The sequence below is a fragment of the Heptranchias perlo genome, chromosome 4, assembly GCF_035084215.1.
Source record: "Heptranchias perlo isolate sHepPer1 chromosome 4, sHepPer1.hap1, whole genome shotgun sequence".
Lineage (NCBI taxonomy): Eukaryota > Metazoa > Chordata > Chondrichthyes > Hexanchiformes > Hexanchidae > Heptranchias > Heptranchias perlo.
The window spans coordinates 10,993,624-11,012,800 of record NC_090328.1 but is presented as its reverse complement, the minus strand read 5'-3'; the positions used below and the strand labels follow the sequence as shown (position 1 = coordinate 11,012,800).

General features: G+C 43.0%; 1 protein-coding gene across 6 annotated transcripts in view; it reads right to left on the bottom strand.

Moving 5' to 3' along the window:
- Positions 1–5,632: 5,632 nt before the first annotated feature.
- clcn3 (chloride channel 3) overlaps positions 5,633–19,177 on the bottom strand; it is a 154,301-nt gene continuing 140,756 nt past the window's right edge. For 3 of the 6 annotated variants that reach the window (XM_067982471.1, XM_067982472.1, XM_067982475.1), the window contains 2 exons: positions 11,011–11,086; positions 5,633–8,563 (listed from right to left, as the gene is read on the bottom strand). In XM_067982471.1, the coding sequence (XP_067838572.1) occupies positions 8,405–8,563; positions 11,011–11,086 (235 nt within the window). In that variant the 3' untranslated portion in view covers positions 5,633–8,404. Of the gene's footprint in view, positions 8,564–8,585; positions 9,236–11,010; positions 11,087–19,177 lie in introns of those variants that run through there. The other 3 variants (XM_067982474.1, XM_067982476.1, XM_067982473.1) reach the window with 2 other exon arrangements.

The following is a 19,177-nucleotide window of genomic DNA, read 5'->3' as shown; positions in this document are numbered from 1 at the left end:
ATAGGCACTCTGGTACCTTACCTTAAGTGTCCATTCATGTGTGAGCTTTCACAGTTGAGTGTCAGCAGCCTGTTCTACTCAGCTGTGCATCATACCAGTCAGATCTGCGCAGGGGGAGGGGGTCACTAGATAACGATCAAGAGTCGGAATGCTGGACAATTTCCACCCTCCCTATTTCCAGGTCAGTTGTAGAACCCCAAGCTGAGATCGTGGCAACTCACCACAGACTGGGGATTAAACCAGACACCATCCTCCTCTGTACAGCTTAACTCCATCACATCAGTGAGGGAACTGCATTGCATTTCTAATAGGTTTTTAGATAAAGAAACATCCAGTGAACGAGACATTTAAAAAAAAATTAAAGTCGATTTTCTTGCACAGGTACAATGGGCCAAATGGCCTCCTCCTATGCTGTATGATTCTATGAGTAGTCATTTGAGGCAGCACAGTAGTGTACTGAACTAAAGTGATCTGAGTGGCAGAATATGGATTATTTACCTGTATTATTTTCCCACATAAATTCTTGATTTTAATTTTAACTAGGCAGTCAGGGCGAATATGTGAAGGTAAAGCAACCCCCAATAGTTCTGTTCGCCTCCAGTACAGAGTCAGAACTAAAAACAAAAACTGCTGGAAATGCACACTGCAGCGGGAAAGAAACAAAAGGTGACATTAACCTGACTCTTTACCGATCCCGCCACACTCAATGAAAATAAAACAAATGAACATAGAATCACAGAAAGGTTACAGCACGGAAGGAGGCCATTCGGCCCATCGAGTCCGCGCCTGCTCTGTGCAAGAGCAATCCAGCTAGTTCCACTCCCCCGCCCTATCCCCGTAGCCCTGAAAAATTTTTACTTTCAAGTACTTATCCAGTTCCCTTTAGATGGCCATGATTGAATCTGCCTCCACCACCCCCTGGGGCAGTGCATTCCAGATCCTAACCACTCGCTGTGTAAAAAAAGTTTTTCCTCATGTCACTTTAAATTGATGTCCTCTGGTTCTTGACCCTTCTGCCAATGGGAACAGCTTCTCTCTATCTACTCTGTTTAGACCCTTCATGATTTTGAATACCTCTATCAAATCTCCTCGTAACCTTCTCTGTTCCAAGGAGAACAACCCCAGCTTCTCCAGTCTATCCATGTAACTATAGTCCCTCATCCCTGGAATCATTCTAGCAAATCTCTTCTGCACCCTCTCTAAGGCCTTCACATCTTTCCTAAAGTTCGGTGCCCAGAACTGGACACAATACTCCAATTGTGGCCGTACCAGTGTTTTATAAAGGTTCATCATGACTTCCAACTTTTGTACTCTATGCCTCTATTTATAAAGCCCAGGGTTCCGTATGCTTTTTTAACCACTTTCTCAACCTGTCCTGCCACCTTCAATGATTGTGCACATATACCCCCAGATCTCTCTGTTCCTGCAGGGCTACGGGGATAGGGCAAGAGAGTGGGACTAGCTAGATTGCTCATGCATAGAGCCCGCGCAGACTCGATGGGCCAAATGGCCTCCTTCTGTGCTGTAACCTATGATTCTATGTTCAATGAATTCCCTTTTAGAATTGTGCCCTCTAGTTTATATTGTCTCTCCTAGTTCTTCCTACCGAAATGTATCACTTCGCATTTTTCTGCGTTAAATTTCATCTGCCACGTGTCCGCCTATGCCACCAGCCTGTCTATATCCTCTTGATGTTTATCATTAGCCTCCTCACTGTTCACTACCCTTCCAAGTTTCGGGTCATCTGTCAATTTTGAAACTGTGCCCTGTACACCCAAGTCCAAGTCATTAATTTTTCTTTATTATTCATTCATGGGATGTGGGCATCGCTGGCAAGGCCAGCATTTATTGCCCATCCCTAATTGCCCTTGAATATATATCAAGAAAAGCAGTGGTCCCAGCACAGACCCCTGGGGAACACCACTGTACACCTCCCTCCAGTCCGAAAAACAACCGGTCACCACTACTCTCTGTTTCCTGTCACTTAGCCAATTCTCTACCAACGTTGCTACTGCCCCCTTTATTCATGGGCACATCCTGAAATAGAATCAGAAAATGCTGGGACGAGGCAAAGGCTTTGAAGAGGTTGCCTGTTTAGCCTTCAGCTGTAGAATTCGGAGGAATCAAACTAGGTAGAAGCAAAAATATATACTTTTATAACAGCATGTTGACACATCTTTTTGATAATCATTGTACTTATCCTGTTTGCCTTCGGGTCAGGTCCTTCAAAATTGAAAATAACAATGAAGCAGGTCATAAGTTGCATATTGCTGCATTGATTTTGGACTCAGGCAGTTCACATTTACCTCCCATACTCCACTTACTTAGTTTTGACACAGATGAAAAAACACAGAAGAAATCAAAAAGAACCAACACCACCGAAACAGATTACTGGACATTTATCGCATTTCGTTTGTGGGATCTTGCTGTGTAAAAACTTGCTGCCTACCCAGCAAGGGAACCAATACATTAAGAAAAGAATTAATTGGCTGCAAAGCGCTTTGCGCCATCCTACAGTGCTATATAAATGCAAGTTCGTTCTTCTTCTAACTTGCATTTATATTGCAAGTTATTATGTCCTCAGGATGTGCCAAAGCACATAGGAACAGGAGTAGGCCATTCAGCCCCATGAGTCTGTTTCACCATTCAATTAGATCATGGCTGGTCTGTATCTTAACTCTATCTACCCACCTTGGTTCTGCAATCCTTAATACCCTTGCCTAACAAAAATCTATCAATCTCAATTGACCTAACCTCAACAGCTTTTTGGGGGAGAGTGTTCCAGATTTCCACTACCCTTTGTGTGAAGAAGCGCTTCCTGACATCACCCCTGAATGGCCTAGCTCTAATATTAAGGTTACGCCTCCTTGTTCTGGACACTCCGAGAGGAAATAGTTACTCTCCATAGTTACTACCCATTCAAATCCTTTAATCATCTTAAACACCTCAATTAGATCACCCCTTAATCTTCTATACTCAAGGGAATACAAACCTAGTCTATGCAACCTGGCCTCATAATTTAACCCTTTTAGCCCCAGTATCATTGTGGTGAATCTGCACTGCACTCCCTCCAAGGCCAATATATCCTTCCTGAGGTGCGGTGCCCAGAACTGAACGCAGTCTCCAGATGGGGTCTCACCAGAGCTCTGCACAGCTGTAATAACTTCCAACCCTTTGCATTCCAGCCTCCTTGAGATAAAGGCTAACATTCCATTAGTCTTTTTAATTATTTTTTGTACCTGTCCACTTGATTTCTGTACTTGGACCTCTAAATCTCTCAGCCCCTCCTCAGTTCCTAGCTTCTCACCATTTAGAAAATACTCTGATCTATCTTTCTTAGGTCCAAAGTGGATGGCCTCATACTTTCCCACATTGAACTCCATCTCCCACAATTTTGTTCACTCACTTAATCTATCAATGTCCCTTTGCAACTTTCTGCTCCCAGCTACACTATTTACTGTGCCACCTAACTAAGTGTCGTCAGCAAACTTAGATGTACAGCTTTCTATTCCTTCATCAAAATCATTTATATAGTGAAAGATCACTGGGGGACATGTCTAGTCACATCCTGCCAATTTGAGCACGTACTCATTATCCCTACTCTGTCTCCTACCTCCTAACCAATTCCCTATCCAAGCCAATAGGTTGGCCAATTCCAACAGCACCTTACAATTAACGGTTTAGCTTTTAAGTGTTGCTGTGCAGCCAATATAATCCAACATGTATATTCCTGCTGGTTTGTGAAGTTTTTCAGTTACTGGAAACAACTGTGGGATCTGGAACTTGAGAAAAATGTCGACCACTCCTCCCCATCTCAAGCAGGTTTCCCTCCACCCAACTTAACCTGCTGCAGGAGCATTAACTGCAGATATCTTTATTTTCCGTTAATTTTCTTCAGCTGGAGCAAGGCATTTGTTACTGCGAGCTTATCTCTATAGACAGCCTCTTTGCTACCAGAGTGGAATAATTACAAATGAACTGGCATTTATATAGCACCTTTCACAACCTCAGGACACCCCAAGACACTTCACAACCATTTAGGTACTTTAAGTGTAGCTACTGTTGTAACATAGCTAAGCGCACAGCAAGTCCCACAAACAGCAAATTTGATAAATGATCAGATAATGCACTTTAGTGATATTGGTTGAGGGATAAATATTGTCCAGGGCACCAGAAGAACCACCCTCCCCACCCCCCTGCCCTCTTCAAACAGTGCCATAAGATATTTTACATCCATCCAGGAGGCTTAATGTCGCATCCAAAAGATAGTACCTCCGACAATGCAGCACTACCAAACCCGCGACCTCTACCACCTAGGACAAAGGAGCATGTACATCACCACCACCTGCATGTTCCCCAAGTCACAGACCATCCTGACTTGGAAATATATCGCCGTTCCTTCATCATCGCTGGGTCAAAATCCTGGAACTCCCTAACAGCACTGTGGGAGAACCTTCACCACACAGACTGCAGTGGTTCAAGAAGGCGGCTCACCACCACCTTCTCAAGGGCAATTAGGGATGGGCAATAAATGCCGGCCTTGCCAGCGACGCCCACATCTCATCAACGAATAAAAAAAAAACTATTGGAGGGTTAGCCTGGATTTTGTGCTCAAGTCTCTGGAGTGGAGCTTGAACCCACAACTTTCTGACTCACAAGTGGGACTGAGCCACGGCCAACACCTACTCAGATATAAAGGATTCAAAGCATCTTTAGAATACAAAGGGCAATCATTTTATAAAGCAATCTCATGGAAAACGGGTGTATTCTCAAGACGGCAAATAAATGCAGCACCCGGGAAGATTGATTATATTACATGAAAGACAGGATATGCATTTATTTAGCATCCTATCACATCTCAAACTACTACACACACAACAAATTACTCTGAAGTGTGACTTATGTAAGAAAATATATGTGTGAAGTAAAAATGAATGCAGCCTTCACACAGTTTTGATTCAGAATAAAAGCTTAATGGCACATCAAGCAGGTGCCTGTGACTCAGATCTTCCATGTTTTTCACCATATTTCTCCCTACCTTCTCTCCTGAAGGATAGTTTCAGGGGCACTTTGTGTTCTCCAATACCTCAGCCAACTGGCCATTCTTCATGTACAAGTCTAGATAATGAGTTGTCAGCAAGTTATTTGACTATAACAGGCATCACAGCCAAACCTGATCCTATCCACATAGCTGCCCTTTCCAGCAGGGATCACTGGATAGCAGTCGGAACCCTGGCCCATTTTCCCATTCAAGGTTGCAAAGGCCGACTGTAATGCACTTATTGCCACCTGTTCCTTCATCGCCGCTGGGTCAAATCCTGGAACTACCTACCTAACACCACTGTGGGACAACCTTCACCACACGGACTGCAGCGGTTCAAGAAAGCGGCTCACCACCACCTTCTCAAGGGCAATTAGGGATGGGCAATAAATGCCGGCCTCGCCAGCGACGCCCACATCCCGAGAATGAATTTTTAAAAACCCTGACTGAGAACTCAATGCAGAAGAGACAAGGATGGAACCTAGGGCCTTCTTGGATCTAATTTAGTCTTCTGATTGAATAATAAGGATAAAATCGACATGACAAAAGTATCACAAGATGTGGCAAGCATCAATAAAACTTCAACAAAGATTTACTGTTTTAACGGAGAATTTAATACAATATATTATACAATCAAACTTTCACAGTAACCATAATTAAGCTCACCTTAAGATTATGAAATTCTAACACACCAATATAAATTAAAAACCATCCAGCATCAGTATTAAATACAATTCTAGGCAACACCACAGGTTAACAAAGACGAAGCATTCTTCATTAACCAAAAGCAGGGCAACAGATAACAACCGGGTACGGGCGCCATCCCCACAGGCTCTTGCTTTAAAACTTTCCGCTATATCTGGCGGGCGGGAGGGGGAAGGGTGTCTCATCAGGTGCTGCAGACGCTACGGTTGCCATGTAAAAGCAGAAAATGCCAGAGATACACGGCAGACATTCTTTACTCAAAGAGTGGTTAGGATGTGGAACTTGCTACCACGAGGAACTGTAGAGGCGAATAACATAGATGCATTTAAGGGGAAGCTAGATAAGGGAGAAAGGAATAGAAGGATATGCTGATTAGGGTTAGGTGAAGGTGGGAGGAGGCTCGTGTGGAGCATAAACACTGGCATGGACCTGTTGGGCCGAATGGCCTGTTTCTGTGCTGTACATTCTACGTGAGACACATCAGCATCTGAAAAGAGGAAAGACAGCTTATCATTTCGGGTGTAGACTCTTCTTCAAAAACCGAATTTGGTCACAATCTATACCCGAATGAGGGAATGCCTTTCTCATTAACTTGTCTTCTCTCTTTACAGCTGTTGACTGACCTGTTGCGTATCTCCAGCATTTTCTGTTTTTAATTTTAGATTTCCAGCATTTGCAGGGTTTATTTTTATATTATTACAGTTCCCAGTTATTGACTATGTTGAATTGCAACGCCAATCCAACGCCTTCTCAAATGCTGCGATTTTAGTCTTTTAACAACATCCTGCATATCGTGTAAGAGAAATGTTGAATTATGTGCGGATTTCATTATTTGGAGACTCTTTTATTTCAAACTACCCATAAATTTTTCTACGCAGCTTACAATGATGTCTGATCTTCTACACGTCTTCACTAGACTAATGGTCCAGGGTGTACGGTGAATGCAAGGAAGCAATTAACTAATAACGTTTAATCGTTTTGAAAGTAGCTCACACTGAGTTTATATTCTGCTCTCTCAAGCAAGCTCTTGAGGTCTATTATAAATGCTCACTGGGTTTCAATCTCCTACCAGCAGTGTGACGGAACAAAATTCTTTATGATAGACAGTGTAGGTTACCTTTTTTTAAAAAACATTTGGAGATTTAGTGCAAACTTTAAGTCATTTAAAAAGCAACAGCTGTTTTGAAAGAAAGTTTATATTTTAGTCTGATATTCCTTAAAAATAAATTCGCAGGAGATTGCCTTGTAAAATAAGTCCTAATATAAATGGACTCATTTAAAAAAAATTATGTATGAATAATGCCAGTTTTGCAGCTGTCATTTGAAGTCAATTTGGTTGATACAGATGATCCCAATCATTTGTAAACTTGTGTAACTACCAACTTAATGATCAATAATAATGTGAATTCAAAGTGCTGAAAGAACTAAAACTTCAACCTAAACCTTAAACGTACTCAAGACGGCTTCAATAGGAGGACTGGACCACTGATGTCGACAGTTAAAAAAAAAATGTGCCCTGAAGATGAAATGCACATTTTGTCACAATAACTTACTAAAGCCCAGAAAAAAAACGTGAAAGATTCCACAGTAAGAATTATTCCAATGATCATAGGTGAATATTAGAACAGTGGTGGCAGTCAGACTGAAACATTCTTAACCCAGATCTAGCACATACGCAATTAATTGTGCTGTACTGTATCCATAATGTCCATGTGCACTCAAACATAATACACAGATTATTAGCAAGTGGCTGCCATCCGTCCGCTTGTAGTGAAAGGAAGGGGTAGTCGAGGGATCAATCTCCATTTAAGCAAAAACATGCTATTTTGCAATAATAGACCCTCAGAACCTCATTAAAAGACATTTTTTTTAAAAACCACAGGATGAATAAAAGGTGTTTCCTCCACAAACTGCCAGCGCCCAGTCTGCAATTATTTCTTAGGTGCCTTGTTAAAACATCAGAAAAATGCTTTTAACTTTTGATTTTGGGTTAAGTACTTCTGTGTTTGGCGCATGCCTTGGGCAGTCAGCTCTCAGTGTGGACATCACACTTAGTGCTTTTCTGACCGGATTCCCTCTTAATGTGTGGAATCCTTCTTAACGTGGGTAACTGGCTGCATCGGGTGGCGAAGGAGTTTACAGAAAACGAGATCCCAGGGCCAGCCAGTATTCTCAGTGAGAAAGTGGTTAAGAGTTCCGGAAAATGGTCAGAACTCAATTGAAAGTAAATCCCCAAAAGACTCGAGCTACCAATGTTGCTGAAATGGACGTAATTCCGTGTGAAGATGCGACACCCTGGAGGCGTATGTAGGAGATGGCTTGCTTCAGTGCAGTCCGGGAGACACCAACAAATCAATGAATGAGGAAAGTGGTTCAAGTGTGGCAAAAGAACCATTTATATACCATTTCTTTTCCACTGCCACTATATCTCCATCCTTTAATAGCACATCTCAACAACAACAAAAAAAAATCTTAAAAGTGTGGAAATATTTAGGTATAGGCTGTATTTTTTTTTAGTAGCGGGCAACAGGTTTAATACTGAAGTGGGCCACTTCTAACAAACTCCTACATCAAAGCAGCTTTCAGTGCCAACTGAACTGCGAAAAGATGGGTTTTTTTTCCTTCTGCGACGCCGATGAGCTGAAATCCCTGGAGCTGTCAGATCGCTGTGCTCTTTAACAGGTGGACCTCTTCCTCACTTTCCTCGGGATCCTCTGCTATAGTGTTCAGTTGAACATGATTGACTCCGGGTCTTGGTCTGCCATTTGGGCCATGTGTCGGAGGATGTCCTTTTTTGTTATAATGCCAAGGAGACGCCTGAAAAGGACAAATGGAACAAAAGGATTCTGTTCAGTGAGAGGATGGTAACCACAGCAGCAGCGGGGACAGGACAGGACAGGATAAAGCGGGTGGAAAATGACAGGGAAAAATGATGCTAATCCCATCGGCGGAGATTGATACCAACACGGGATTCGTGACGAAACGCCTGGAACTTTTATAACCCAAGAAAGAAACGGTACTTCAGATTTATTTTGTTAATTTCATTGATTCAAATGAGCATAGTGTCTGGTATTAGCAGCAGGATTTGGTAAGGAGATGGGACGGGTCCTACAAAATTATAAGGGGAAGAAAGCAGAAAGGAGAGAAAAGGGCATTGAATCCCCTTTGATCTGGTTAGTATTCTAACAGCAGCAGGATGCATGAAACGTGAACTATGAGCAAATTGGCAGGAAGCACCTTTGCATACGGGGGATAAGGGGAGGAAAGTATTGCACTGATCAATCCTAAAACTAATCGGATTAGATAAAATTTGGCAAAAGCAAATCATAGGTGCCTAACCTGGTGAGGGGAGTCAATGTTTGATACGTACCCATTTCCACTGTAAAACACCAAACACATTGGAAGGTGATGGCTATGAGCTGAAGAAGCTCTTACACACAGGGAGTCTTGACCACCAGCTATAATGCATTAAGCACAACTTGCATGCCACTACAGTTGTAAAAAGACAAGGCTTAGGAGGCAAATACTTCCAAAAAAAAATTAAAACTTAAAAACAAACAAAGAAAAATTCAGTTTAATCACAAAGTACGAATACCAGCTAGGATCTATTAAAACTGTTATTAAAAAAAGTGTTGTGCACAATTTGAAAAATGCATGCAGATTTACACAAGTTTTTTTTTAAAAAACTGTGGTACTCCTAGACACACATTACAATTGTTCCCATCATCATTATTTTGTTGCATTTTCAACAAGTGTTGCATTTTAGGCTAATGTGGAGCATAAACACCAGCAGAGACCAGTTGGGCCGAATGGCCTGTTCCTGTGCTGTAAATTCTATATAACAAATAAAAGACAACCAAAAGATGACGGCCAACAGCTCAGGTTGATGACTTGCAACCGGGTGGTGAGGGACCTTGGCTGAAGTGAGTGTCATCAGCTCTCAGGCTAGGCCTGTTACCAGTCCTCTGCACAGTTCAGTGGTGGCCAAATGAACCGGGACGGTTCAACAGTGCCTGCAGAAAACAAAAAAAAATTCACATGGAAGCAGAGGATGGTAGCTCACCTTGGGGAGGTAAGGAGAGAGGGGGGGGGGGGGTAAATGTCTATCTGTAGTTTTACTACATTGGTGCTGGAGCCGAATCCCACAATCTCCCTTTTTAACCACACCTGGGCATCGCCAGACCCTCGTTGGAGAGGACAGACGGCTCTGATCTCCACTCTTGGCATCATTTGGTCCCTAGACTCGTTAGAGGGATGAAAAAGTTCATCTCGCTATTCTGTCGGCAGCCACGGGATGCCGGGGACTTCACTGCACGCTACCGATGATTTTTTGCCGTGAATATTGGTCCAGATGGTAACTGAGTGACCTACTCACGTTCAAAAACAGCGAAGTGGAGGCAGTCTCCGTGTACGTCGCCTCACCAAACAGAGACTCACTGGGGGGCAATTTTAACCTAACCCGCCCATCGGGAAAGTGACGGATCGGGTGCAACGCTGGTTTTACACAGTGTAAAACCGGCGTTCCACCCGATCCCATGGGGTTCCCGCCCGGGGAGTTAGGTAAAAATTGTCCCCATTGTTTCACACTTGCACAGGTTACCTTTTGAAAGCACTGAAGATTTTCAGCAATGCAGATGTTTTACACTCAGAAGTGAACTAAGACCATTTCAGCATTCAGCTGACGCTGTACGCCAGCCTGCTTGAGTCACCATGCACAACTGCATCACGGCATCAAGCATGTCGACTCGTGGGGTGGTTCAACGCATTTGCAAGGCAATAGAAGGTAGGTATACTATATACGGGGCAGGAAAAGGCCAGCTGGTCCATCAAGCTTGCCCCACACCATGATGGCTGCAGCATCATGACTAAACGCTTCTTCCTTCCTAACCCCGCCCCGCTGTCTCCCCTCCTCCCCCGCAACCATGTCATCTCCTGGGAGAAGCAACAAAAAAAAGGCACTGATATTCGGTGGATTTAATCCGGTCTTATTGGTGGTGGGGCGGGGGGGACATTTAAAAATCAGACAAAGACTTCTTCACAGCTATACAGTTTTGACAGGATTGTAAGATTATTACAGTTCCAGTTTGGTAATCAATTAGGCCACTTGACCTCAGCTACTCCCATATACAACAAAACAATTTGGAGTAAGTGGGGTTGTTTTTTTTAAAAACAGTTTTCATATCACAGGTTTCATGCTTCCTCTCACTGCAGTTTTTAAAAAAATCTTTATTCCTCTAATTAGCAGATCTGACATGACTAATCACCAAAGGTTCGACGTGCTCTTTTAGTTGCTCGAGGTGTTCTAATACGTTCTTCTTTGTGATGATCCCCAAGATATTCCTGAAACAGACCATGTTATGCTAATGACTGCGTTTTGCAATAAAATGAAGCAAATCATGTTTGTACAGCAGGAAAACAGGTTGCAGAAAATAATTAAAAGTAAATCGCAAGAAAAAAATGCAGCAAATGAAATGCTTAAAAGATTTTTAAAAATAAATATACGACCTCTGCAGGGGCAGTTTAAAACTTTCGAATCAAGCATAAAGCCGCCACTGTCAATAGAAATGCATAGTTGCGTCTCATTAATGTACAATGCTTAAGGTGATTACATGAGGCTGATAGGCACACTTGCACTATTAGTATTATACCAGTCACAGCGCTGTAGTCACCAGGCCTCAGCCTTGTAATCCAAGTGTTATTGCCAGGGCCATCAGCTGCACGCTTAGGCTTCAAAATCATGCTGTGCGAATATTACATACATAGTATTGCGTGATGTGGAGATGCCGGTGATGGACTGGGGTGGACAAATGTAAGGAGTCGCACAACACCGGGTTATAGTCCAACAGCTTTATTTGAAATCACAAGCTTTCGGAGCTTTGCTCCTTCGTCAGGTGACTTCGTCACTTCACCTGACGAAGGAGCAAAGCTCCGAAAGCTTGTGATTTCAAATGAAGCTGTTGGACTATAACCTGGTGTTGTGCGACTCCTTACAATAGTATTGCATGGTATTTACAGCACAGAAACAGGCTATTCGGCCCAACAGGTCTATGCGAATGTTAGTGTAATGCTTAATGTATGGGATTATACTGTCCACCTCGGTTAATTATAGTGGATACGGAATTTCATGCTAATACATTAAGAGTTTGTAAGCTAATATTCGCACAACGCAACTTCAAGGCCTTATTTGTCAAATCTCCCTTCGGAGGTTGCAGCTTTTTATTAGTATATTATAACATGCAGTTAGGTGCTGTAAATATACTGGATGGGAAACACAAATTGTACGAGGTGAAAACATTTTTTTTTAAAACAAGACGGAAAGGGGAGAAACATACACATTACCTTTCAAGCCTCTCATCATAAATTTTCATCTGAGTTCAATATCAACATTGTCATAATCAAATTTACAGACTTATTAATACCGGTTTCTGAAACAGTCATTACACACAAATTTCGCCCCCCGCCCGCCCAACACCTCGATACTATTTGATAAATCCACGCCAATGCTGGTACCTCATGCTGAAGGGGGGAAAAGAAAAATGAATGGCTGAAAACTGAAGCAGTTAGAGCTGGCCACTGGGTTAGACTGTCATTTCCGTTTGCTGCCAACCTCTACCGATTTACGGCATTCGTATCAAATGGTTCTGCGTATCTGCTAAGGTCGGTATGAACTGTAATAAAAAAAAAACCGCGTGGGGACACAGGGTGGTACAACGTAGGCAGATTCACACATTTCTCCTCATACGTTGCGATACCACTAATGGTAACCATACAGTCAGGGGAAGCAGTGGACAGACCTCAGGCCCTGGGCAAACGACAGTCACCTCCCCCCGAAGAGGGGTGGGGCGGGGACAATTACAGGAGACCGAGTCACTCTGGGCTGCTCTCGCACATCTCCCGACAGCTGTCCGTAGCACCAGGAGTCTCATAGCAGGTTACCGGCCACCCCATCAGCAGAGAAAGGTGACTGTGCAAGAAAAGCTGACAGAAAAAGCCAAGAAAATGCTTTTTAAAAAAAATCCATAGAAGCAATGATTTTTTTTTTAAATTTACCAGATTAAAGCCCTCTGCAACAGCTCCTAAAACCACTATTAAAAAACGAGAAGAACTGTTCGCAGAAAGTAGTCAAAAGCCCCGAAATACCTTTGAAGAGATCGTTTCCAACAACAGTAAAAACAGAAAGTGCTGGAAATACTCAGCAAGTCAGGCAGCATCTGTGAAGAAAGAAACAGAGTTAACGTTTCAGGTCGATGACCCTTCGTCAAGACTGGAAGTTGAACCTTCAACATCTTCCAGTTCCGACAAAGGGCCATCGACCTGAAACGTTAACTCTGTTTCTTTCTCCACAGATGCTGCCTCACTTGCCGAGTACTTTCCAGCACTTTCTATTTTTATTTCAGATTTCCAGCATCCGCAGTATTTTGCTTTTGATTTCCAACAGCACATTCGGTTTTCCTGAAACAGACATCCATTGTCTCCTTCCTCCCTTTAGCCACTTAATTCTTGAACAGAGGGCACACAAAAAAAAATCTTAAAAGATACAAGTGAACTTTTAAAATGAATGGAGAATCTAATCATGCAATGCGGTGACTTCAGGATTAGCGAGCTACCGTATGAATGTGACAGAAATAATTTTTTTTCCCCCCCGCTGAAGCTACTGGCAGTCCATGATATTTCAATATCTCCGGTCTGACCCACTCATGAGGTGGGGAGTTATTTCCTCTTTGGTCAGTTGCTAGGAGGCACACAACAGTGACCCAGCAAAGGCACCCCCCACCCCACTCACCCCTCCCCACTGCAGGAAGATATCACATAGGAACAGGAGTAGGCCATTCAGCCCCTCGTGCCTGCTCCGCCATTTGATAAGATCATGGCTGATCTGTGATCTAGCTCCATATACCTGCCTTTGGCCCATATGCCTTAATACCTCTGGTTGCCAAAAAGCTATCTATCTCACATTTAAATTTAGCAATTGAGCTAGCATCAATTGCCGTTTGCGGAAGAGAGTTCCAAACTTCTACCACCCTTTGTGTGTAGAAATGTTTTCTAATCTCGCTCCTGAAAGGTCTGGCTCTAATTTTTAGACTGTGCCCCCTATTCCTAGAATCCCCAACCAGCGGAAATAGTTTCTCTCTATCCACCCTACCCATTCCTCTTAATATCTTATAAACTTCGATCAGATCACCCCTTAACCTTCGAAACTCTAGAGAATACAACCCCAATTTGTGTAATCTCTCCTCGTAACTTAACCCTTGAAGTCTGGGTATCATTCTAGTAAACCTACGCGCACTCCCTCCAAGGCCAATATGTCCTTCTGAAGGTGCGGTGCCCAGAACTGCTCACAGTACTCCAGGTGCGGTCTAACCAGGGTTTACAGTCTGTAAGTGGATGGGTAATAGGGAGCATTAAATCGCCCTCTCCCCACTGCAGGTAGATATCACAGTCTGTAAGTGGATGGGTAATAGGGAGCATTAAATCGTCCTCTCCCCACTGCAGGAAGATACTGCAGTCTGTTGGTGGATGGGTAATAGGGAGCATTAAATCGTCCTCTCCCCACTGCAGGAAGATACTGCAGTCTGTTAGTGGATGGGTAATAGGGAGCATTAAATCGCCCTCTCCCCACTGCAGGAAGATATCACAATCTGTTAGTGGATGGGTAATAGGGAGGATTAAATCGCCCTCTCCCCACTGCAGGAAGATACTGCAGTCTGTTAGTGGATGGGTAATAGGGAGCATTAAATCGTCCTCTCCCCACTGCAGGAAAATACCGCAGTCTGTTAGTGGATGGGTAATAGGGAGCATTAAATCGCCCTCTCCCCACTGCAGGAAGATATCACAATCTGTTAGTGGATGGGTAATAGGGAGGATTAAATCGCCCTCTCCCCACTGCAGGAAGATACTGCAGTCTGTTAGTGGATGGGTAATAGGGAGGATTAAATCGCCCTCTCCCCACTGCAGGAAAATACCGCAGTCTGTTAGTGGATGGGTAATAGGGAGGATTAAATCGCCCTCTCCCCACTGCAGGAAAATACCACAGTCTGTTAGTGGATGGGTAATAGGGAGGATTAAATCGCCCTCTCCCCACTGCAGGAAGATATCACAATCTGTTAGTGGATGGGTAATAGGGAGGATTAAATCGCCCTCTCCCCACTGCAGGAAGATACCGCAGTCTGTTAGTGGATGGGTAATAGGGAGCATTAAATCGCCCTCTCCCCACTGCAGCAAGATATCACAATCTGTTAGTGGATGGGTAATAGGGAGGATTAAATCGCCCTCTCCCCACTGCAGGAAGATACTGCAGTCTGTTAGTGGATGGGTAATAGGAAGCATTAAATCGCCCTCTCCCCACTGCAGGAAAATACCGCAGTCTGTTAGTGGATGGGTAATAGGGAGCATTAAATCGCCCTCTCCCCACTGCAGGAAAATACCGCAGTCTGTTAGTGGATGGGTAATAGGGAGGATTAAATCGCCCTCTCCCCACTGCAGGAAGATACCGCAGTCTGTTAGTGGATGGGTAATAGGGAGGATTAAATCGCCCTCTCCCCACTGCAGGAAAATACCGCAGTCTGTTAGTGGATGGGTAATAGGGAGCATTAAATCGCCCTCTCCCCACTGCAGGAAGATATCACAATCTGTTAGTGGATGGGTAATAGGGAGGATTAAATCGCCCTCTCCCCACTGCAGGAAGATATCACAATCTGTTAGTGGATGGGTAATAGGGAGGATTAAATCGTCCTCTCCCCACTGCAGGAAGATACCGCAGTCTGTAAGTGGATGGGTAATAGGGAGGATTAAATCGTCCTCTCCCCACTGCAGGAAGATATCACAATCTGTTAGTGGATGGGTAATAGGGAGGATTAAATCGTCCTCTCCCCACTGCAGGAAGATACCGCAGTCTGTAAGTGGATGGGTAATAGGGAGGATTGAATCTGCATCCTCTATCTCCATTCTGCTTTATGCTTCAGCAATAACATTCCCACGTAACTACACCGACCCCACAAAATTCTCTATTTTAACAGAAAATCAGAAAACAGAGAATGTGGTAACTCCACCAGTATGTAGAAACAGAAGACAAGTTAATGCTTCAATGCAACTTCTTCCTTTCAGGTGTAGACCTTTCGTTAGAACTCTCAAGTTCTGACAAAAGGTCCACTCCCAGAGCATTAACGCATCTTTTCTTTTTTTTAAAAAAAAAGATGCTGACTGACCAGCTGTGTATTTGCCAGCATTTTCTGTTTGTATTTCAGATTTCTAGCATTTGAATTTTTTTTTAAAGTTTCTGTAATTAGAGTGAAACTTGCCTCATCAACCTTTAAAGCTGATTTCAGATGGGTTTCACAGACAGACGATATCCTAATATGAATTCAAGCCAGATTCAGATTCACTAACTTATGGTTGGGATTTGATAACTTGTCACTAGGGACACGGGAGGGGGGGGGGGTAATTTGAACGTAACTCGCTGGGCAGGAAACCCACGGGATTGGGTGGAACACCAGTTTTACACCTCACCCAATATTGCTCTCCGTCAACTTCAATGGAGCGTAAAATCGGGCAGGGTGTAAAACCAGCGTTGCACCCCATCCAGTCAGTTTCCCGACGGGCAGCTTAGGTTGAAATTGCCCCCCCATGGTCTACACTTCACCAATTATTATTTGAGAAAATTCCTTTGTTAGAGTGCACAATCAAGTACTGGAATGACATGCTCTCCTATCACCCCGTCCCCCTAGCACATCGATTTCAAAATCCTAACCATTATTGACAAATCCCTCCATGGATTTGCTCCAACCCACCTCCGTAACCTCCAACTATGTGCCCAACTCACGCCTCCCCCTCTTCTGATTCTTGTTTGCTGTACATCCCACCCCACCACCCAGTCAGTGGCTCAGCTTCCCACCACTGCTGTCCTGCACCTGAGAATTCTCTTCCCATTATAACTATCCCCGACTTCAATAGCCTCTTTAAAACCTACATCATGGACTGTGCTTTCAGCCACTTCTAACATTTCTCCTGACCCCTTCTCGGGTCACACCTTCACTACATTAAAAGGTGCTATCTAAGTGCCAGCCGATGCTGTTGATTTGGGATTCCTACGGCTGTATTTAGCATCTCTAAGGTCATGTTTTATTGTGTAACAACAACAACTTGCATTTATACAGGACCTTTAACGTAGTAAGACATCCCAAGGCGCTTCACAGGAGCGATTATCAGACACAATTTGACACCCAGCCACATAAGGAGGTATTAGGACAGGTGACCAAAAGCTTTTTCTAAAGAGTAGGTTTTAAGGAGCGTCTTAAAGGAGGAGAGGTAGTGAGGCAGATAGGTTTACGGAGGTAATTCCAGAGCTTAGGCAGCTGAAGGCATGACCGCCAATGATGGACTGATGAAAACCGGGGACGCACAAGAGGCCAGAATTGGAGGAGCCCAGAGATCTCTATCACTGTAGATGTGGATATAAGTAGTGCAGGTTATCCTTTTTATTGCAAAAACTTTCAAATCCAAACAATTCCGTACAGAAAATATATTAGAAGATTGGTGCTACAGTTAGTATAACAATTAATGTTTTGGCATTAAAAGGTTAATACAGTAGTTAATAGAATCAGACATATGGTATGATTGCTAACTGCGGCTGGAAGAGTAACATCCCTAAGATGCACCACTCTGGTTTTGATGAGATGTTACAGCAAAACTGTGCAACGCAAACATAAACTGACTAGATTTTAGTGGAAAAGTGCAGCAAGGTCAATACATGTTCAGTTTCAAAAATCAATAGCCTTGTAATTTAATTAAATTCACATATAATTTCAATCTCACCAGTTTGACAGTTAAAACTGATGACATTGTTTATGAAAGGTGCATCTTACTTGTAAAGGCAGAAATTCCTAAATACAAACCATAGATTAGATTACCATGGGTTGCAGCATAAATTCAAAGTTGCCACAGTTTTTTTTAAATATAAAGAGGGATTAGAGATAGGTTTCAAAAGGTACCAACTTTCCCATCAAGTCCTGTCCAGCCAGTGTTTGATGGGCATGGTCGGTATCAGTGCCTCTTTAGCGTAGTGATTGTGGTCTGCAGGTTTGTGGTTTGCAGGGCCTCTTTAGCACAGGCTGACCTGCATCACGAATCAAACCTGAGGTTTCAGTCACAAAATCTTTCAGGAAGAGCCACAGAAACATTTTAGGACCGCACCGTAGGATTATTTTAAAAACAGTCAAGGCTGTTCATTTGAATACGATCGTGATGTGCTTGGTTGCTACACAGTAACTTCTTTCTTTTAACTTAATTTGACGCAGTGTGAAACACAGACAAGTGACCTAATCTGCTGTTGAAGTACTGTCTCATCATGGAGGCCGTGCAGTATGCAACTCAGCCAGCAGAGGGTGCTCACACCACAGGATTGCAAAAAGAAATTTAATTATTTAGAAACTGCTAAAAGGGAATCACTCAGACACTTTAATTTAAAACCAGAAATCTGCAGCCGCTTTGTAAATAATCAACGACATCTAGGGGCTGAAATTCTTGTCCACCAATTTTAGTGTGACTGTGGACATGAGTTTGGTGGTAAAATACTGCTTTTTTATACTAAAAATTGACAAAGAAATTTCAGCCCCTTGGTGTCAGCATGTTGGAGTATCATCTCCTGCTCACTTTTAAACACTTCCCATCTGTTGTTTTGGAACAGCATGAGCAGAGACCTGCAGATACTCTCAGCTGCAGGTGATACTTAGGCACACAGGAATTGCTAGACAAATGAAGACCAAGGTCCATCTAGTTTGCCTTCTACCATCCTGGCAGTCGACAGGGATACTCAAACCCAGAGAGAGCAGTGAACGAGGTAACAAAGGGAAGTGCTGACAAGGAAATTCAAGTCCTCAGCAATTTGTGTTAAAACAAACATTAATATGAATCATTTGTGACAAAGGCATTGCCAAATTTGTACAGGTAATTCAAATCACTGGAGTGAGGATGGAATATTTCCTAAAAGATTTTATTTTCTTTAAAAAAAAATTGCGTTTTAAGGGCATTATCCTGGAAAATTCACATCCTTGGACCACACATCTATTTGCAGATCTCCCATAACACTGCTCATGAGTCAAAGAACACAGTGTTTTATAACAACAGAGGTATTATCAACAAAATGTGACAAGAAAAGTGCTACAGGAAGTGTGTTATATATATATATTAAAAAAAGAGCATTTATTTTCCCTCAAAGAAACTGTATTTCAGGAAATAATTAACACACCAACACAGAACCATGGTAAAACATACATCATGTGGTAATAAAATGCTGAGAGAAAATGGATTTCCTCATCTGCCATCTGGTTAACACACTGTTAGAACAGGAAGCTCAAGGCAGCCTCATATAACTGCCAGCATCCAAGTATCAACATATCAAGATATACTCCCCTAAAGTTATAACTTTATAAATTG